Source organism: Lissotriton vulgaris, chromosome 5, assembly GCF_964263255.1.
Source record: "Lissotriton vulgaris chromosome 5, aLisVul1.2, whole genome shotgun sequence".
Taxonomy (NCBI): Eukaryota; Metazoa; Chordata; class Amphibia; order Caudata; family Salamandridae; genus Lissotriton; species Lissotriton vulgaris.
In genome coordinates, this window is record NC_141693.1 from 1,923,205,189 (window position 1) to 1,923,227,776 (window position 22,588).

General features: G+C 48.1%; 1 protein-coding gene across 1 annotated transcript in view; it reads left to right on the top strand.

The window, feature by feature from the left end:
* The window catches only part of LOC147717735 (complement C4-B-like), a 643,152-nt gene that overhangs the window by 83,867 nt on the left and 536,697 nt on the right, over positions 1-22,588 (top strand). The window contains exon 3 of the mRNA XM_086919877.1: positions 5,064-5,244. Within this exon, the coding sequence (XP_086776003.1) occupies positions 5,064-5,244 (181 nt within the window). The remainder of the gene's footprint in view (positions 1-5,063; positions 5,245-22,588) is intronic.

Below are 22,588 nucleotides of genomic sequence, written 5' to 3' on the forward strand. Positions count from 1 at the left end.
AACACGTACCAAATTTTTAGCAGACCTTACAGTTCTCACGGAATCAGTGATAGGTTCATCATACTATACGATTCTTGGGGACTTTAATTTCCCGCTTGAAAACATGGATAACCATGATACAGTCCAACTTATCGCTGACATGCAGGCAATAGGACTGCAGCAGTTAGTGAGGGGCCCTACGCACAATGCTGGGCATACACTGGATGGTGTATTTACCAACGACCCCAAAATTGAGACATCATTAATACTTCCTTTGATATGGACTCACCACCAAGCTATAATTTTTAGGATCAAACTGTCACCACTCAAACTTTCCCAGAATAAAGTCCGCCCGCCAGTGGGGGTACGGACTTGGAATAAGGCAGATATGCCGCACTTTATTAATCTCCTGATGTCATCTATCCTAGAAAACACAGGTGATATTGAGACTATGTCCACAAATTTTCAGGAATGGATTGTAAAGGCAGCTAACCAAGTTGCGCCAGAAAAACATTATCGCCCCAATAGAGCTACGCCATCTGCTCAATGGTACTCAGAGGAACTGCGCCTCCAACGTCAGTATTGTAGAAATCTTGAAAGACGCTGGAGGAAACATTACAGTCCTGCGGTTAAGCAGGATTATAAGAGCGCTCTAGCAATCTACAAAAAAGCAATTAACACACAAAAGAATCTTTTCTACACTGGCCAAATTGAACAAGCACACAACTCAGCCAGGATGCTCTTTCAGGTTGTGAATTCTCTTTCTAGTCCAAAGGGACCTATAAGTGAAAACTCGCAGGAACTATGTGATACACTGGCCACTTTCTTCAAAAACAAGGTGACGGACATTTATTCCACTTTTTCTGATGAGCAGGCAAGAAAAGCTGATGCTACACCCGTTATTCATCCAATGCCCAATAATCCCTCTTTTGATAAGTTTCAGCCAGCCACTGAAGCTCAGATCAGTGCGCTGATCTGTAAGATCAAATCAGGTTCCCCACTTGACCCTTGCCCACCTACAACAATGAATAAATTACAGAACGTTATCACACAGCCGCTAACTGAAATATGTAATTCCATATTCACATCTGGTGTCTACCCAGCAAGCTGGAAGAAGGCCATTGTTAAACCATTAATCAAGAAACCTTCTTTAGACCCCACTATTTCATCTAACTACAGGCCTATTGCCTGTCTCCCTTTTATGTCCAAAATCATAGAGGCAACTATGAATAAACAGCTTTCGGAGTTTATTGAACATCATAAACTCTTAGATGATACTCAGTTCGGGTTCCGGAGGGAACACGGAACGGAGACAGCATTAATAAAAGCCTCAGACGAAATTAGAGAGATTATGGACTCAGGAGGAGCTGCAGTTCTTATTCTACTAGACCTGTCGGCGACCTTCGACACGGTCGACCACACCATCTTGGTCGACCGTGTCGCAACCTTTGGGATCAATCATCTGGCCAAAGATCTCTTAGCTTCTTTTTTAGCCAACCGTAGACAGGCAGTAAAGCTGGGCAATTATTATTCGCCCACCACTGAACTGCCTTGTGGGGTTCCTCAAGGATCCTCGCTAAGTCCTACCCTTTTTAACATTTATGTTTCGGACTTGGCGAGGGTCATCAAATCCCATGGGATGCGCCTAACCACCTATGCTGATGATACCCAGCTTGTGTTGGCGGTGCACAAGAATGGCCCCGTGGTAGCAGCTAGGTTTCAGGAGGGGTTACTGGATGTACAATCATGGATGCACAGTAACTGCCTGAAACTTAATGCGGAGAAAACTGAGGTCATGACTTTTGGCACAATTTCTCCAGAATGGTCTCACATATGGTGGCCTAGTCAGATGGGTCCGCCTCCGGTGCCAGCCACCAAGGTCAGGAATCTGGGAGTGATTTTTGATAATAAGTTAACTTTTGGATGCCATGTCAATAAGGTGGTCTCGGCTGCTTTCTTTGTACTGAAGAAAATAAAAAAAAACTCCTGCCGTACTTACCAGTATCTGCAGGAAAAACGTTAGTCACCACACTAGTATTTTCTAAATTAGATTATGGAAATGCTCTTTTTCTTGGCACACATAAATTCATCCTAAACAAGCTTCAGTCCGTCCAAAACATGGCAGCACGGATCCTGCTTAACATCCCTAGGCGACATCCCACTTCTGCAGCCATACACCACCTTCATTGGTTAAGGGTTGAGAGCAGGATCAAATTTAAGGCTCTTTGTATAGCCTATAAGGCCATTCATCAGACAGGACCAAAGTTTCTAAAGGAGGCTTTTCAGGTATATACCCCCAAAAAGAATCTAAGATCAGCAGCTAGCTATCTTTTGACTGTCCCCCGCACAAGAACGGCCACCTGGGGTGACAGGCGATTCTTGGTAGCTACGCCGGTGCTCTGGAATTCACTCCCCTTACACATTAAAACCGCTCCCACCCTTATTAATTTTCGTAAATTACTGAAGACCTGGCTTTTTAATCAATAAGAACGTGCTGATCTGTGCTGGAATTTGGAGTATTTCGCTGCGCCTAGACACCTTAGGGTATTAGTTGCGCACAAAAAATCCCATAAATAAATAAATAAATAAATCGAGCGGATAGAGAGTCAGCATAATCCATTATATGCAGTTTTTGAAATAGTGGTAGACATTGTTCTGCATTCTGTCCATCAACTGTTGTTTTTGCATTTGTCACCCCAAGTGAGACGGGTATGCTCAGACATGAGTCCCGTGCTATTCATGCCACTGGAATCAAGATATCCTGGCTGAAGAGGGCTGAAAGCCTGAAACCGGTCCTAGGATGCTTGTTTCCAGTCCAAGGAGGACCTGGCTTGGCAGTTCGGGCTGGACTGTTCCTTTGTGGCACAGGATCAAGACTGATTTGCATATGGCTGGGTTCAAACTGTAATCGCATTGTGAGCAAAAAAACGATGGATTTAGGCCCAGATCTCTGTCCGGGGGTGAATGTATGACATTGTTCTACATTCAGTCCATCAACTGTTGTTTTTGCATTTGTCACCAGAGTGGGACGGGTATGCTTAGACGTGAGTCCTGTGCTCTTCATGCCACTGGAATCAAGCTATTCTGGCTGAAGAGGGGTGAAAGCCCGAAACCGGTCCTAGGATGATTGTTTCCAGTCCAGGGAGGACCTGGCTTGGCAGTTCGGGCTGGACTGTTCCCCTGGGGCACTGGTTCAAGACTGATTTGCATATGGCTGGGTTCAAACTGGAATGGCATGGTGAGCAAAAAAACGATGGATTTAGGCCCAGATCTCTGTACTGGGGTGAATGCATGACATTGTTCTGTATTCTGTCCATCAACTGTTGTATTTGCATTTGTCACCCCAAGTGGGACCGGTATGCTCAGATGTGAGTCCTGTGCTTTTCATGCCACTGGAATCAAGCTATCCTGGCTGAAGAGGGCTGAAAGCCCGAAACCGGTCCTAGGATGCTTGTTTGCAGGCCAGGGAGGACCTGGCTTGGCAGTTCGGGCTGGACTGTTCCCCTGGGGCACATGGTCAAGACTTATTTGCATATGGCTGGGGTCAAACTGGAATGGCATGGTGAGCATAATAACTATGGATTTAGGCCCAGATCTCTGTACTGGGGTGAATGTATGACATTGTTCTGCATTCTGTCCATCAACTGTTGTTTTTGCATTTGTCACCCCGAGTAGGACGGGTATGCTCAGACGTGAGTCCAGTGCTCTTCATTCCACTGGAATCAAGCTATCCTGGCCGAAGAGGGCTGAAAGCCCGAAACCGGTCCTAGGATGCTTGTTTCCAGTCCAGAGAGGACCTGGCTTGGCAGTTCGGGCTGGCCTGTTCCCCTGGGGCACACGGTCAAGACTAATTTGCATTTGGCTGGGTTCAAACTGGAATTGCATGGTGAGCATAATAACTATGGATTTAGGCCCAGATCTCTGTACTGGGGTGAATGTATGACATTGTTCTGCATTCTGTCCATCAACTGTTGTTTTTGCATTTGTCACCCCGAGTGGGACGGGTATGCTCAGACGTGAGTCCCGTGCTCTTCATTCCACTGGAATCAAGCTATCCTGGCCGAAGAGGGCTGAAAGCCCGAAACCGGTCCTAGGATGCTTGTTTCCAGTCCAGGGAGGACCTGGCTTGGCAGTTCGGGCTGGACTGTTCCCATGGGGCACAGGGTCAAGACTAATTTGCATATGGCTGGGTTCAAACTGGAATGGGATGGTGAGCAAAAAAACGAAGGATTTAGGCCCAGATCTCTGTACAGGGGTGAATGTGTGATATTGTTCTGCATTCTGTCCATCAACTGTTGTTTTTGCATTTGTCACCCCGAGTGGGACGGGTATGCGCAGACTTGAGTACTTTGCTCTTCATGCCACTGGAATCAAGCTATCCTGGCTGAAGAGCGCTGAAAGGCCGAAACCGGTCCTAGGATGCTTGTTTCCAGTCCAGGGAGGACCTGGCTTGGTAGTTGGGGCTGGACTGTTCTCATGGGGCACAGGGTCAAGACTGATTTGCATATGGCTGGGTTCAAACTGGAATGGCATGGTGAGCAAAAAAATGGTGTATTTATGCCCAAATCTCTGCACTGGGGTGAATGCATGACATTGTCTGCATTCTGTCCATCAACTGTTTTTGCCATGGGTAAGCAGAACCTTGCTGCAAGCAGCGTGGCAGCTCTTTTATCGTCCTGTACCCACTGCCTGCTGTTTCATGGAGCCAACGTAGGAGGAAGACCATCCCACGCAGTAACTGCCCTACTGGCTGCTCTTTTTGAGGTGGTGAGGTTTGAAGCTTAGGCGTTCTAGATACAGAGCAGAGGCTCAAATACGGCTTGTCCACTGTGAGGAGCCCTGACGTCCACAAAGCGGCATCACCCCTCTGGGATATGAAACTGTGTCTTGTACTCCATGGAATTCTCATGTGGGTGCGCAACCAAGTGAATTATCTTCCACGGAGCCCTGCTTTACTAGGCTTGATAACCTGAAGGATCTGCTTAGCATAAATTCTCTGGACATGATGCAACTGCAAAGTTTCTACATCACACTATTTCCAGTTGTCAACTGCATCCAACAGTTTCTGGTCTCTCCTCTCACAGGTCACAGCCCAGCAAGTGAAAACTTGCGAACTTGAAATTCTGAAGAAGCAAAAATACATCCAACTGGTTGCTACAGGCCCTGTGTTTCCGAAAGCCAGAAAGGTTCCCATCCTGCTCTCCACCAAGAAGGGGTACCTGTTCATTCAGACGGAAAAGCCCATCTACACACCCGCCCAGGAGGGTAAGTGACTCTCTTTGAATAAATGCTTTCCTCTGAGGGCTTTAATCACTATAACATGATTTTTTTTACTGCCACTAAGGTGCTGGAATTAGGGGTGCAGGAGGTGCCGCAGCGCCCCAGATAACCTTTGGGGAGTTATGCTGCATAATCACTAACAAAGAGTCCTTTAAAGTGTTTTACTTGTAGCACTTTCTGCTTATTCCAATTCAGAGGTTCAAATGTCGACCAACTCCCTATATTAAACTGCTTCTAATTATTTTAACATGGAGATCTGTGTTTACCTTTCATTTCTCTGGGTGCAAATTGTGTGTATTTTATGGATCAACAGATCAAATGTTTATACTGGGATTGTATATAACAGCCACCAACATTTACAACCTGGTGGCTGGCATAGACTGATGATTGAGAGCCAATTAATGTTCATGTGTCACAGTTCACTTGGGAAGTGGATAGTTTGGTAAGTATCAGTATGGGTTAACCTCATTTACTGACCAGAAAAGCCTTCATCAGGCTTTAAACTCAGACTAGCATGTGCAGGCATCAAGGCGGATAAGGATGCCATTGTATACGAAGGCAAGGATGCTGCTCAGCGTGTGCTTTATGCTGCAAAGGATCAGCCCAGAAATAACTTTGTGTTTGGCAGTATTTAAGTTAGGGTTGTGAAATTCCTTCATGACAGCATGGCACCATTGTTTCAATCCTGTGTATTCTGTGATTAGTGTTTCTCATTTGCTTTCAATGTAATTGATTGGAATAACACTCCTGGCACCAATAATTTGTAAACTGTATAATTGTATTCTGCTGATATGGAGCAATATGATAAAGGTATTGGTGTGGTATAACCATATAGCTGCTTGTTTGGCAAGGGCCACTGACACAGGGAGAATGGTTAACCATTCTCCCCTTTCTCAAGAAGACCTGCTCTGTAATACAGTATTGATGGGCTTTAATTTCAATTCAGACCAGAACTATGGTATGCTATTTCTCCTGGAAACACAGTACTTGTGGTTTATGGTTTTACAGAAACACTGTATCATCCCTAATGGCCTTACTTCTCATGATACATTGCTTAGGGTGGCAATTACATTTGACATGGCTCGGTGTTTCAGAGCAAGGCAGTGTTTACATTTACAAAAACCAGGCACTGTGAGAACGTGCATTATTAGTTGAAGTGGGCCTAGCCCTTTTCAAGTAATAATGGCTCTATCTCTTACTAGGTTCACCTGTGCTCTACCTTTGCTAGCCTTAGCACAGAGCTGACAGGTTTAACTTAGGCAATAGCATTTGGCAATAGCAGAAAAAATTAATCAGTAGAAAACACAACACAATAAAAACTCCACTCCAATGTATAACAAGCATTTGCAATGTAATTGGTCTCGCTTTTGGGGGACTTATAAGTATTTAGCCATGCAGCACATTGCAGAGGGAGGCCAGTAGCAGTTCCACCTGGATGCGGGGAAGGGAAACAGTGCTCTAAAACGTCCATGCTGTTTTCCTAAGAGCCAAATAATGAAAGGACAAAAGCAGGTTCAATTTACAAGGTCATTATAAAATACAAGGGGGGAACAAAGGACAAAACCAGGTTCACTTTACTAGGCCATTATAAAATACAAGGGGGGAACAATGACAAGAGAGATGGGTTAAATGTTTGTGTCTGCAGGGGAAAATCACCCGTCGACCAGCGCGGCCCAATATCTGAAAAACAAAAGGATTGTGTTGGCTCGAAAGGTAGAATCAAAAGTACAAGAACCGGAATGTCTAATCAGCTTTACAGCGATAAATTCAGAAAGAAAAATGGGAACTCAGTAGGTCACAGAAGAAGGTAACAGCTTCGCCGAGTGTGGCATTAAGGCACTTAGAAGCCATTAGTTGGCCTAACAAGGCGCTTTGATAATAGTGGAACAAGGAGGTTTTAGCGGCATGGGGAATAAGGAGTACCCGGATTACGACATAGAACATTAGCGAGTTTTGGCTGTGTTTGGGAGGTGCAGGGAGTCTGAAACAATCCAACGGCCTCACATGATTTGGAGTGACTAGAGATTAAACAAAGCCACGAGCTCCAATGTGCCCCGGTTAGGGAATAGGTAATGGATAGGACCATGAGGTTTAATTATTTGAATTAAAAAAGCCAGTGTGTTTATTCCCAAATAAACTGCACTTTATGCTCAGGAACTGCCTTCTAAGTACAGCCATGCTACATGAAGGACAGCGTCAGTCCCCATGGTCTCATAACTGCTTTCTTGGAGCTCTTTAGCTGCAATGCCTCTGCTTTGGACCTGAGCCTCCTGCATACACTGGTCTCCTGCTAGACCCTGCAGTTCTTCCTTCTCTTTCCCGCAGCATATGGGCAATGAATGTATTCGTGTTTGGTGCTGGGCAGGTTTGAGGGAGAGCGTTGAGTAGGTAGCAGAGGAAAGGGGAAATAAAACAAAAATCTATTTCAATGCCTCCTTCTTTATATTTTACCTGAGTGAGCACTGCATATTCTTCTGTAACAGCTTTGGTTTTTCTTTTAATCAGCATTTCAGAAAACCGGGATTCATCATCTGGCAAAAAATAAACAGCACAATGCGCGCCTTGCACCGCAGCAGGGGGAGGGGGCCTGCGCGATTCCCATGCGGCAGCATGCAGCAAGGTGCGATGATTGCGACCATATGGCACTGTTAGGGCTCGGGGCTAGTCCTCTCTCAGTGACCATGCTTTGACATCACATGACCTGTGGCAAGTAGGATAAATGTTTGTCCTACCTTTACCTCATTGCTTGATATTGCCGCTGCTTGGATTCTGGTATCCTGGTTGCTGGTTGCTGCTTGAAGAAGGTTCCTGCTGGTTGGATTCCTTTATTTTTGTTCTTCCTCACGGGTTCGTGAGAAGAGTATTTTTTGTCCCGCTGTGTTGGCTGCCCCCTCCCCTTTGTAGTTAGTGAGTTACGGGTCCCGGGGTTTCCCTTTCCCCTTCCCTCCCTCGTTTATTTTCCCCAGCGTTTACTTTGGTTCTGGGTGTTCGGGGGCTCCCGTTCACGTTAAATACTAAGGACCTTTTGCCCTTGTTAAAAAGTGTTTGCTAGGGAACGCTAAGGGTAAACGAAGCGTTTGCCTTCGTTTCCGCGCGTCTTTGCTTAGATGCCGCTTAGCTTCGTTTAGGCGGAAGTGACATTTTGGGTCACTCCGCAAGGCTTTTCGTCAACAAACGCTGGGGTTCTCGGCATTCCCGAGGTTCACGTACCTGTCCCTGTCCCTTGGCCGATTTTAAAGAATGCGAAGGGGTTTTTTTCTGGCATAGAGACAACCTGTCACAAGTCCTTTTTTCCCCTCGTTGTGCATTTCTATATCTTTAAGGACACGATCGGAAATACTCCCGACTGGCTATCTGTTGCAAGAGACTTTATCTTGTATTTCCTGAGTGCCATGTTTTTGTGCTTTATACCTTCACGAAGCTGAGCCTGCGCTTCACACTGGTAAGAGGGGTTGTGAATGTTGTGGCAGGGCATGGTCATAGGGGTTGAGACTTAGCTGGGCGGAACCTTACACATAAAGGGTTTGTCTTTCTCCCTGTTGTACATAGGTGCAGACGCGTGAAGAACAGGAGGGAGCCGTGTCCTGCATTCATATAAGGGTGGAAGACTTGGTGTCTCTTCAACATTACTACCCTCTTTTCAGGTTCATTGACACACTCATAGTGGTTGTCCTGTGAGTGGTCAGTGGGCAGGGGAAGGGGATTGGTGCATGCTACGTTTCTGCAGTGCTCGGGCTGGTTGGAATCCAACAGAATATCAAGCCCACGATAAATAGCACTGCCCGGACTAGCATGGACGAAGATGGGAATCCGTTAGGTGGGGGTACGGGTGGTCCCTCAATGCAGGACATAACGGGAGCAGTACATACACTACAGGCACAGGTCCAAGAGTTACAGCAAGAGAATGTAGGTCTAAAACAGGAATTAGTGGCGGTAGGGGCCAGAGAGCAGTCGCAACACAGGGGGACAGGTCCAGTCATACAGCCTGCTACCTTTCAGTACGGAGGTGGGGCTGGGGCTGGACAAAGCGCTGCCGGAGGCAGCAATCCTATAGCCGTAACGGTAACAACACCTGTTGCAGTGCCCTTAGCCCCCCCTTAAAGGTTTACAGGGGATAGCGACAAGTTCGGGACGTTCATGAACCAGTGTCAACTGCACTTTATGTGTAGACCGAGTGCCTTTCCCGACGATTCTGCGAAAGTCGCTTTTACACTGTCATATCTGGCTGGTAACGCTGCCCAGTGGGCGATTCCCTTGGTGGAAAGTGATGACCGTGTGCTGTATAATTATTCAGCATTCAAGGAATTGATGCGGGGTCTGTTCGCTAAACATGCGTTTATGCAGGCGAGCGATGCGGAGCTCTTGAAATTACGGCAGGGCAGGCAGGACTTATTGTCTTACATAGCCTCCTTTAATCGATTAATATCCGAGACTCATTGGCCAATCGAGAAAAGGACGCCCCTGTTTTATCAGGGTCTTTGTGAGGAGCTCAAGGACATAGTGTCACAGGTGGTGGATCCACCTGAGGATTGTGCGGCGTTCATAGACCTAGTGGTTACGTTGAATCATCGGGTGACAGAACGGCGTGGAGAACACAGTCGGTTTCAATCCTCCCGGAGTAGCTACGTGAAAACAGAGGTGAAGTCAGTAGGGCAGAGCAAAACAGCACCCGAACCCATGGAAATAGGAGGGGTAAGGGGACCTCTGACTCCGGAGGAGAAGAAGAGGAGGAGGGAGAAAAACCTGTGTTTGTATTGTGGCCAGGGAGGCCATTTTGCAAGGGAATGTCCGGTGAAGCCGTCAGGTGCAGGGTTTGGGAAAAAGGTGGCCTGTATACAGGTGGACCGAGGCACGGGTGAAGAACGGAACAAACAGTATGAGGTCGTTGGGGCCCTGGATCAAGCCCCAAGACATTTTGTTATCAACGCCCATTTGCTGCTTTCAGCACAGAACCATGTCCCGGTGGCGGTGGTGTTGGATTCCGGTACTACCGGAAACTTCATAGACATCTCAATGGCCGAGAAATTGATGGTTCCGTGTCACTTGAAAGAACAACCGGAGCCAGTGAGGGCTATCGATGGGACAGAGCTGACGTCAGGGTGCATCACCCGACAGACCGCTCCTTTAAGCTTATTGTGTGAGAATGGGCATTCGGAAATGGTGGTTTTCGATTTGATTGATGCCCCTTCTTTTGGGTTGGTGTTGGGGGTTCCGTGGCTGCAGACTCATAACCCCAAGATTGACTGGGTTCAGAGGTTGGTGACATTAGACTCAGTGCATTGTTTGAAGAATTGTTATACCGTGGCAGGTGAGCGGGTTAATCCTTTGTCCTGTGCTGTGGCGGATGTGAGATCTGTCCCGCCACAGTATTCTGCCTTTAAGGATGTTTTTGAAAAAGGATGTGCCCAAGGTCTTCCACCGCATCGCTCTTACGATTGTAAGATCGACTTGGTACCAGGGGTTCTGCTGCCATGTAGTCGGGTGTACGCACTATCGGAACCCGAAGAGATACATCTGAAAGGTTATATTGATGAGATGTTACAGCTAGGTTACATTCGTCCCTCTTCTTCGCCCGTGTCATCTGCCATCTTTTTCATTCCTAAAAAGGAAGGGACTTTGAGGGCTTGTGTTGATTATAGAACCTTGAACACAGCTACTGTAAAGAACAGGTACCCTCTTCCACTCATCTCCGTGTTACTGGACCAGCTCCGCAAAGCAACGGTGTTTACCAAATTAGATTTGCGGGGCGCCTACCATCTCATACGGGTTCGGCCCGGAGATGAGTGGAAGACGGCTTTCAAGACCAAGTACGGCCTGTTTGAATACACCGTGATGCCGTTTGGCTTGTGCAATGCTCCAGCGGCATTCCAGTTTTTTATCAACGAGGTCCTCAGCGAATACCTAGACCTAATGGTCATAGTATATCTGGATGATATTCTCATCTACTCAGAGAACGGGGCAGAGCATACTGAACACGTATTACAGGTGTTACAAACATTGCAGGATCATCACCTATACGCTAAGCTAGAGAAGTGCCAGTTCAGTACCCCTGAAGTAGAATTCTTGGGGTTCATTATCTCGGCGGGAGGTATAAGGATGGACCCAAAGAAGATTCGGGCCATAGAGACCTGGCCGGTGCCGACTACTGTGAAGCAAATACAGGTGCTTCTGGATTTCGCCAATTTTTATCGGCGTTTTATATCACATTTCTCCGATATAGTGGCACCTATGACCCGCCTTTTGAGGAAGGGTGTCCCTTTTGATTGGACTGGTGAGACTCAGGACGCTTTTCGATTATTGCTGGGACAGTTTACATCCGCGCCAGTATTGGTGCATCCTGATCCTGCCCTGCTGTTTTTTGTAGAAACTGACGCTTCTTTGTGTGCCGTGGGTGGGGTGTTGTCCCAACGTGATGAAGCCACATTGCCTTTTTTTCTAAAACCTTGTTGCCGGCGGAACGTAACTATACTGTGGCAGAACGTGAGTTGTTGGCAGTGAAATTGGCATTTGAAGAGTGGCGCCAATATTTATGGGGCGCTAGGCATGTTATTACCATCTATACTGACCACAAAAACCTAGAGTTCTTTCGTTCTGCTAGTGCGTTAACCCCTCGTCAGAAACGGTGGGTCTTATTCTTCAACGAATACGACTTAATCATTACCTATAGACCTGCGGCCCAACAGATTAAATCTGATGCTCTTTCTCGGATCCATGTTGATGCTAAGGAAGAGGGTTCACTGAGTGCAAGCAGGGCTATGATTGCGGTAGAAAGGATCATAGGGGCCTTGGCTGTGGATGACTTCCCTTCTTTAGTGAAAGAGCGGTTGAGCCAATTGGATCTGGCTCCTTGGGTGTTGTTGTCCCAGATCACAGACAAGGAGGGGATTTTGTATTACGAGGACAGATTGTTCATTCCCCCCGTATTGAGAGATGTGGTTTTGGAGTGGTGCCATTCCTCCGCCTTGGTAGCGCATCCGGGGATACGGAAAACAAAGGAATTGTGTATGAGGTGGTTTTGGTGGGAGTCCATGACTAGTGACATCCTGGGATATGTGCGTGCTTGTCCTGTTTGTGCCATCAGCAAGCCTTCACACTGTAAGTCCTCTGGACTCTTGCAACCTTTGGAGGTACCTCCTGCCCCCTGGCATACTATAAGTATGGATTTTGTAAACAATTTACCATCTGTCTCTGGTTATACTGCCATATTGGTGGTGGTGGATTTGTTCACCAAAATGGCGCATTTCATTCCGCTTTCCAAAATCCCTACGGCAAAGGAAATGTCTGTGGTTTTTATGTCATCAGTCATACGGTTACATGGGTTACCTGCTGTGATAATATCCGACAGGGGAGCACAGTTCGTGTCTCATTTTTGGACCGAGCTGTGTCTGGTACTCAAGACAGAGATTCGATTGTCCTCGGCTTACCATCCTCAGTCTGATGATCAGACTGAGCGAACCAATCAGACGATGGAGCAATATTTGAGGTGTCCTGTTGCTTCTTTATCTTGTGATTGGGTGACTGCTTTACCCATTGCGGAATTTGCCTATAACAACAGTCTGTATTCCGCCCTGGGTATGACTCCTTTCTATTGTTCACTTGGGTACCATCCTAGAGCTGTGGCTATCCAGCCCACGGGACGCGTGCCAGCCATAGATGACGTGTTTGGACGATTGAGAGATATCTGGGGTTTGGCCAGGGAAAGCTTACTGGAGGCCAAGGCGGCTATGAAGGTACAGGCAGACAAACATCGGGTTCCTGCTCCCTCATATAAGGTGGGTGATCTAGTGTGGCTGGCGTCTCGTAACCTGCGATTGCAAGGGTCACGCAAGTTGCAACCCCGGTTTGTGGGTCCTTTTCCTATAATCCAGATTATAAACCCAGTGGCTATGAAGCTCAGGTTACCGCAAGATTACGGGGTGCATCCCGTGTTTCACACATCATTGTTAAAACCCTACATACCCTCGGTTCAGGTGTTGCCTCCTCCTCCGCCTGTGGTGATTGATGGACAAGTGGAATTTGAGGTTCAGGCTATCCTTGATTCCAAGCGGGTATGGGGTCGCCTTTTTTACCTGGTGGATTGGAAGGGGTACACACAGGAGGACAGGACTTGGGAGCCAGCTGGGGGGGTGCATGCACCCCGTTTGGTTCGATTATTTCATAGACAACATCCCTTGAAACCCCGTCCGGTGGGGAGGATCATTGGGGGGGGGGGTACTGTTAGGGCTCGGGGCTAGTCCTCTCTCAGTGACCATGCTTTGACATCACATGACCTGTGGCAAGTAGGATAAATGTTTGTCCTACCTTTACCTCATTGCTTGATATTGCCGCTGCTTGGATTCTGGTATCCTGGTTGCTGGTTGCTGCTTGAAGAAGGTTCCTGCTGGTTGGATTCCTTTATTTTTGTTCTTCCTCACGGGCTCATGAGAAGAGTATTTTTTGTCCCGCTGTGTTGGCTGCCCCCTCCCCTTTGTAGTTAGTGAGTTACGGGTCCCGGGGTTTCCCTTTCCCCTTCCCTCCCTCGTTTATTTTCCCCAGCGTTTGCTTTGGTTCTGGGTGTTCGGAGCTCCCGTTCACGTTAAATACTAAGGACCTTTTGCCCTTGTTAGAAAGTGTTTGCTAGGGAACGCTAAGGGTAAACGAAGCGTTCGGCTTCGTTTCCGCGCGTCTTTGCTTAGACGCCGATTAGCTTCGTTTAGGCGGAAGTGACGTTTTGGGTAACTCCGCGAGGCTTTTTGTCAACAAATGCTGGGGTTCTCGGCATTCCCGAGGTTCACGTACCTGTCCCTGTCCCTTGGCCGATTTTAAAGAATACGAAGGGATTTTTTTCTGGCATAGAGACAACCTGTCACAAGTCCTTTTTTCCCCTCGTTGTGCATTTCTATATCTTTAAGGACACGATCGGAAATACTCCCGACTGGCTATCTGTTGCAAGAGACTTTATCTTGTATTTCCTGAGTGCCATGCTTTTTGCTATATACCTTCACGAAGCTGAGCCTGTGCTTCACACTGGTAAGAGGGGTTGTGAACCTTACACATAAAGGGTTTGTCTTTCTCCCTGTTGTACATAGGTGCAGACGCGTGAAGAACAGGAGGGAGCCGTGTCCTGCATTCATATAACGGTGTCTCTTCAACATTACCACCCTCTTTTCAGGTTCATTGACACACTCATAGTGGTTGTCCTGTGAGTGGTCAGTGGGCAGGGGAAGGGGATTGGTGCATGCTACGTTCCTGCAGTGCTCGGGCTGGTTGGAATCCAACAGGCACCACCATATAGCGCCGCGCGCTCCCACAAGGGAATCGACAGACGTGCACACGTTGCCATTGCAAGCAATGCAACGCATGCACGTTTTTGCCCCCTAAGGTGTGCCAATGGCTAAAGGTCTCTCTCCTTGTAGCGCATGCGCCCTGCGTAGGCGATACCTAACAACAAAGCTTGGGCGGATAGCTACCCTGTAACCAAGGATGGAATTTTAAAAGAAATTTTAATTTTGAATAAGTCCCTGTGGGTTTGGTATTAGCTGGTCAGTGTTTGCCTAGGGATCATGCCTTGCAATTGGAAAACTGAGGAGCGCTATCACCCCTTCTTATAACCCAGTTAACTCGCTAATGTCAGCCACATTATTTATAATGGGCCTTTCTGTGTGCGGATGTCCTCGCTGTGAAACAGAACATCATACAGGCATATTGGAGGAACGCCGAAAAATATAGAAATGTTATCTTTTATTGTCTGCGATTTTCTGTATCACGGCTAGGCATGAGCCGGGCTCCAAGGTAAACATCAAAGCTGTTGCTGATCTGAATTTGCAGACAGCCCCTCACAGTCCTAGCTGTCGTGCCCTCTGTCACCTCTTTTACAGAATTTAATCCAGAAAATGCTTTCGGGGTAACCTTATCCGGCAGCTGGCCACAACAGCATCGCCAGGCCGCCGTGATAGGCAGGAACTCGCGGGGATTTAGTTAATAAGGTAAACTTTCAAGAAAAGAGAGCTGGCAGCAAGAACCACAGAGCCAAATACAAGGGCCCGGTGTGGCCCCAATTGAGAGCATGTGAGCTTCATCAGAGAAGGATTAGGGAAAAGAGACAGACCTCGCTCGCGAAGATTAGTTTTAAATAAATGGGCTTGAGGCGAAAGTCAGCAGTTGGTGAAAGATACAAGCAAAAGCAAAAGCACTGCGCGGTGTGTAACCTGACCCACGAGGAGAGGAATGCAGCTGCCACTCTGCGCACCGCTGCTCGCTCCCTCAAGCAAAACGCTGTGGGAGTAAACATTTGCCAAAAAGGTGGGATATGCGCCCGCCTATAGCCGTTTGCAGGCTACAATAAGAAAATGACACAGGTAACAGCCAACCCAATGCGTGGGTGGAGTCATACCCACATGGAGTACTTTAGAATACTTACAATTGCTTTGCAGAGCAGCGCATGCGCGCTGGCTCAGGCTCCACCTAAAAACAAGTGCCAAACACAAAGTGGAAAATACTACAGAGAAAGCAGACTAGTAATAGGTCAAAATTTTGAGCGGAAACTAGCCACAAGGAGGGACCTAAAGTAAAACAAACCACACAGAAGAAAGCTTTTCAGAACGACACACACTTTAACAAATCACCAGCAAGGAACAGAATGAAAGCCCAAATATTGAATACAGAATGTTTTAAAGAGGCAGCGCATGCGCTTCGTAGGCGAGACCTAAAAAGGTGAAGCTGGCCTGCAAAAGAATTAACAAATTCTCGAAAGTTTGAAACCAGTGGTAAGTGTTTTTATTTATTTATTTAGAAAAAATCCTAAAAGGTCGGTTTCAGGTTCTCCTTGATTTAAGGGAAGTCTGAGATTCCTCAAAGTTCCAAAGATCATTTTACAAGCGTTTTATTGTGGTTTTAATTGTCATCAAAGACACTTGACTACCATGAAGTGATGGACACACAACTAGATACGTTTCTTCGCTCCCCATCATCTCAGCTTTCTATCAGTCGCAGTCAATGCTGAGTCTTCACCTGAGTAAAATTATTACATTTGTGTCTAATGTAACTGTAAAGCCTCAGGAGCCCACATGTTATATACTACAGAACTTGTAAATAAAAATAGAAACCAGCAAGTGTTATAAGCTTCAGCACAAATAAATGCCGCCTATTTAGGGCACCACACAATCATTTTTACTTATTATAAGAAAGGTATAAACTTTTATACCTGCTGCTGCTGAGCCTGAAGACATACGACCTCCTATAGTGAGTGTGACTTGAACACCTTTGCTACAGTTTTCAGTCCATATCACCATTGCCAAATAACTTAGCTATTAATAAAAAATATATGTTTTTTCTGGTTATTATTCACAATTAAATTCGGATTGTTTATTTTTAGTCAAGGACAAAGAGACTACCACACTTGGCCTTAGCCACACGGCAAACAAGCAGAAGGGCCCAAAAAACCTCACTCTTTCCCAACATATACCATAGTGACATGTAACACTGCTCCTCCTCCCCCGACTGCTCCACTTCATGATTCACATGCCTGACTTACCCACTGCATTTGTGAGCAACATGAGTGGCTGCCTTCTCTGATTACCCCAGGCTCTGAGAAGGAAAGACCATAGAAAAGAATATATCTGTTTAAAGGCTCCCTCCCAGCTCCAGATAAAGCTCAGACACATTTTTTAAGGGATCTCTATCAAGTTCAGGTTCCACAATTTGTATAGCGCACTACTCACCCAGAGGGTCTCAAGGCGCTTGAGGGAGGGAGATGCTTTACTTATCGAATATCCAAGTTTTTAGTTGCTTTCTGAAGGAGAGGTGGTTCTGTGTAAGGCGGAGGTGGTTGGGGAGGGAATTCCAGGTTTTGGCCGCTAAGTAGGAGAAGGATCTACCCCCCATGGCGGATCTGTGGATGTGCGGAATTGCAGCGAGGGCTTGATTGGACGATCGTAGTTGGCGGGAGGGGGTGTAGAAGGAAAGTCGCGTGTTGAGGCATTCGGGTCCTAGGTCGTAGAGGGGTTTGTGTGCGTGGGTAAGGAGACGGAACGGTATTCTCTTGTTGACAGGGAGCCAATGGAGGTCTTTCAGGTGGTCGGAGATGTGAGCTTGTCGAGGGATGTCCAAAATGAGTCTGGCTGAGGCGTTTTGGATGCTTGGGAGTTTTTCTGTAGTTTGGTTGTGGTTCCGGCGTAGAGGGTGTTTCTGTAATCCAGTCGGCTTGTGACCAGTGCGTGGGTGACCGTTTTTCTTGTTTCCGTGGGGATCCAACGGAATATTTTTTTGAGCATGCTTAGGATGTTGAAGCATGATGATGAGACGGCGTTGACTTGTCTGGTCATCGAGAGGGAGGAGTCCAGGATGAAGCCCAGGTTACGTGCGTGGTCCGTGGGTATGGGTGCTGTTCCCAGGGCCGGTGGCCACCATGAGTCGTCCCAGGCAGAAGGGGATGACCCTAAGATGAGGACTTCCATTTTGTCCGAGTTTAGTTTTAGGCGGCTGTTCTTCCTCCACTCGGCTACTTCTTTCATTCCTAAATTGGTTTTGGCGGTCTTTGGGTCTTTGGTGAGGGAGAGGATCAGCTGGGTGACATCTGCATAGGAGATGATGTTGAGGTTGTGTTGGCGCACGATGGATGCGAGGGGGCTCATGTAAACGTTGAAGAGGGTGGGACTGAGTGATGATCCTTGTGGAACGCCGCAGATGACTTCGGTGGCCTCTGATTTAAAAGGGGGGAGGCGGACTCTCTGGGTTCTTCCGGCGAGGAACGAGATGATCCAATCCAATGCTTTTCCTTGTATTCCGACGTTGCTGAGGCGTTGTATGAGGGTGCTATGACAGACTGTGTTGAAGGCTGCGGAGAGGTCGAGTAGGATGAGGGCAACTGTTTCTCCGTTGTCCAGAAGTGTTCGGATGTCGTCTGTTGCTGCGATGAGGGCGGTTTCGGTGCTGTGTTTGGCTCGGAAGCCGGACTGTGAAGGGTCGAGCGATTTGTTGGATTCAAGGAAGGCGGCGAGTTGACTATTGACGGCTTTCTCAATGACTTTGGCGGGGAATGGGAGGAGCGAGATGGGGCGGTAGTTCTTAAGTTCGGTGGGGTCTGCTGTGGGTTTCTTCAGAAGGGCACTGAGTTCGGCATGTTTCCAGTTTTCCGGGAAGGTAGCGGAGTTGAAGGAAGAGTTGATGACATCGCGGAGGTGGGGAGCGATGATGGAGTCTGCTTTGTTGAAAATGTAGTGGGGACATGGGTCGGTTGGCGATCCTGAGTGGATGGAGTTCATCAGGCGGATGGTGTCTTCGGTGGTGATTGGGTTCCAGTCGCAAAGGTTGTTGGAGAGCGGTTTAGGTTCGGGGGTGGGTGGAGTGGGTTGGTCTTTGGACTGGTTTTCAAAGCTGTTATGTATTTCGGCGATTTTGTTGTGGAAGAATGAGGATAGAGAGTCGCAGAGGTCTTGGGAGGGAGTGATGTCGTTGGTGCCGGCGGTGGGGTTAGTAAATTCTTTGACGATGTTGAATAGTTCCTTGCTGTTTTGGGCATTGTTGTCAAGTCGATCCTTGAATGCTGATTTCTTGGTGGATCGGATCCGTTGGTGGTGTTTCCGGGTGGCGTTCTTGAAGGTGGCTAAGTTGTCAGTGGTTGGGTTTTTTCTCCAGGTTTTCTCTGGAGTACGGCAGAGCTTCTTGGATTTCTTAAGGTCATCGTTGAACCAGGGGGCTTTTTTGCTACCTTGCTTGATTAAATGGTTTTTCAAGGGTGCTAGTTCGTCCGCGCTGTGGGTGATCCATTGTGTGAGGTTGGTGGCTGCTTGGTTTGGTCCGATGATTTGGGGGGGGGTTTTGGTGAAGCGATGTGAAGAGCTGGTCGGTGGTGATTTTGTTCCAGTTTCTTCGAGGAATAGGTTGTGGGGGGTTGTGGGTCGTGGTCTTATTGTAGTCGAAGCGAACGCAGCTGTGGTCCGTCCAATGGAGAGCTGTGGTGTGATCGAAGGAGATGTGCTTGCTGGAAGTGAAGATTGGGTCGAGCTTGTGTCCGGCAAGGTGGGTGGGGGTGTCAACAAGTTGTTTGAGTACGAGATTGGCCAGGTTGTCTAGGAAGGTGGTGGTGTTGCTGTCGTATTTCTTTTCCAGGTGGAAGTTGAGGTCTCCCAGTAGAATATAGTTCTCGGAGGGGAGGGCATGTGGGCTGATGAAGTCAGTGATGTCTTCGCTGAATTGTGTGCAGGGTCCTGGTGGTCTGTAGATGAGGGCGCCTCTGAGTGTGGTTTTGGGGTCGGTGTGAATCTGGAAGTGAAGGTGTTCGGCGGAAGCGAGGTTATCGTCGGAACTGGTCGTGATGCGGATGGCCTCCTCCTGTTTAGTTGGTGCGATCTTTACGAATGATCTTATAGGCGTCCGGGATGGATATGGCGATGTCGGGTGCTGATGAGGCGTTCATCCATGTTTCTGTAAGGAAGGCGACGTCCGGCGATGTGGTGTTGAGTAGGTTCCAGAGTTCAATGGAGTGTCTGTGGACTGAGCGGGTGTTGAGCAGGATGCACTTTAGGTGGTTAGTGTTGGAGTTCTGTTTGGAGTTTGTGGATTTGGTGTGGGTCCTGATGCAGCAGAACTTGCAGGATTGGCAGGAGAAGGGTCCATGGGTGTGTCCTGGTACGGCTTGGTAGCAGGTTGGGAGTCGGCCGGGGATAAGGTCTGAGAGGGTTGCGGCGTCGTATGTAATGCGGGTGGAATGGGTTTTGTGAGGACCAGGGGGTCTGGCGCTGGGCGCGGTCCAGGCGTGGACGGGCTTACCTTTGGCGCACCTTCGGCGCGACTGGGGCGAGACCGCTGCGCGTGAACGCTGCGCGTGAAAGCATCTGTCATATGTGGATGGTGGAGGGGGAGGGGCGAGGGAGGAGCAGCTGAGAGGCGGGAGCGGTTCAGAAAAGCGGGTGGTGATGGACAGAGTATCTGAATTAAGCAGAACACTCCTACCCAGTCAACAGATCAGGGCTTGATCCATCACCGTTTTTTAGCTCACTGCACCATCCCAGCTCAGAACCTGGCTACATGCAAATTAGTCTGTCCCTGGCCAAGTGCATCATGGGAACAGGGCAGACCAAACTACCAAGCCAATTCTTTTACTGGGAAGGAAACAAGCTTCCGGGGACCGGTTTCTGGCATTACAGCCGTCTCCGGCCCGGCTTGCTTGAATCCTGATGGTGCAGTGAGCAAGGGACTCACATCTGAGCATACCCTTCCACGCTTATGGTGGACAGAACGATTCAGAAAAGGGGGTGGTGATGGACAGAGTATCTGAATTAAGCAGAACACTCCTACCCAGTCAACAGATCAGGGCTTGATCCATCACCGTTTTTTAGCTCACTGCACCATCCCAGCTCAGAACCTGGCTACATGCAAATTAGTCTGTCCCTGGCCCAGTGCATCATGGGAACAGGGCAGACCAAACTACCAAGCCAATTCTTTTACTGGGAAGGAAACAAGCTTCCGGGGACCGGTTTCTGGCATTACAGCCATCTTTGGCCCGGCTTGCTTGAATCCTGATGGTGCAGTGAGCAAGGGACTCACATCTGAGCATACCCTTCCACGCTTATGGTGGACAAAACGATTCAGAAAAGGTTGTGGTGATGGACAGAGTATCTGAATTAAGCAGAACACTCCTACCCAGTCAACAGATCAGGGCTTGATCCCTCACCGTTTTTTAGCTCACTGCACCATCCCAGTTCAGAAGCAGGCTACATGCAAATTAGTCTGTCCCTGGCCCAGTGCATCATGGGAACAGGGCAGACCAAACTACCAAGCCAATTCTTTTACTGGGAAGGAAACAAGATTCCGGGGACCGGTTTCTGGCATTACAGCCGTCTTCGACCCGGCTTGCTTGAATCCTGATGGTGCAGTGAGCAAGGGACTCACATCTGAGCGGACCCTTCCACGCTTATGGTGGACAAAACGATTCAGAAAAGGGGGTGGTGATGGACAGAGTATCTGAATTAAGCAGAACACTCCTACCCAGTCAACAGATCAGGGAGGCGGGAGCGGGGCGGAGAGCCGGGCTGGGAGTCACAACAACAACAACAAAATGGCAGCAAGCCAAAAGGCAAGCAGGACGAGATTGAGGCACCGGTAAAGCTAATGGCAGTGAAATGGCCAGTGAAATCGGCACAATCAGGCACAAATCGGCAAGCAGGTTTAGTGAAATTGAGTTCAGCAATAACAGTGCGAGCAGCGCTACGATACCAGGTCAGGTACTGGGCTGGGAGCAGCGTGGGGAGCGACCGCCTTCGAGGAGCTCAGGACGGTTACCTCTGTTGCTTCTCTGACTTTGACATAAGAAGTTTGGATTATCAGTACCATAAATAAAGTTAGGAGAGCTGTTGATTGCCGTAAGTTGCAGACGCACTCTTTTTAAAACAGTCTAAATCTGTTTTTATACCTTTTATCCATGTTACTTTATTGCGACCTACTTACTTGTGTGCAATTTGAATTTGAATTTGAATTGGTGGGGCAGACTTCTTACAATCGGGGGAAGGCTCTCTCTACCTTACCCTGCGACACAGGAAGTCACTGTGAGGCCGGAAGCAGGCGCATTACGGGGCAGAGCTCTATCTTTCCCGCTCATGGTGGATTATTTAAACAGGCCCATGCTGCGGGTGCGCGACGGATGCGCACCTAAGGCAAGCCTGTCTGCGCCCATCTGCGTCTGGATCATGGCCAGCATCAGCCATGCTGCCTGTGACTTGTACGTAGAACGAATCTGTTGGTCCAGGGATCAACTACTTTGCATTATTATCAGGGACTGTGATTACACTCTCAAACTAGACTGTGTGGGGTCGAGCCACCAAACAGACTGCAGCGCCTGCTTATACTCTCTTATGCCGGGTTCCCTGCGTCTCAAAGATGCACCCTTCACGTACCCCGCCCTCACCAATCAAAACCCACTTCCCCCCCATATGGGCCTGCTTGATTAACTGCAGATCCCTCCCTAGACACTCTGATGATATCTTGCTACTTTGGAGGTACACTTGCGGGATTCAATGTTCCTCACCGAAACCTGGATTAGAGGCAGCTCCAACCCTGACCTCACTCTAGCCGGCTAGATATCAGCTGATTGGAGTCAAAAGGGCTGACAACCAAACTGGGCATGGGAGGGGTATTGGCTGTGATTCTTAGAGAAGGCCGGGAAATCTCACACAGAAAGATTGAAAAAACAGGCCCCTTGAAGCTATGTTCTTCTGCGTTAAGATCGCAGCAGGCCTCTCGAAGGCTGGCATCTTAGTTTAGAGACCCCCGAACTCCCCAGCGTGACACCTGACAGAACTATACGATATAGCAGCTGACCTTTCGCTCTTGCACGCAAGGTTCATGATTCTAG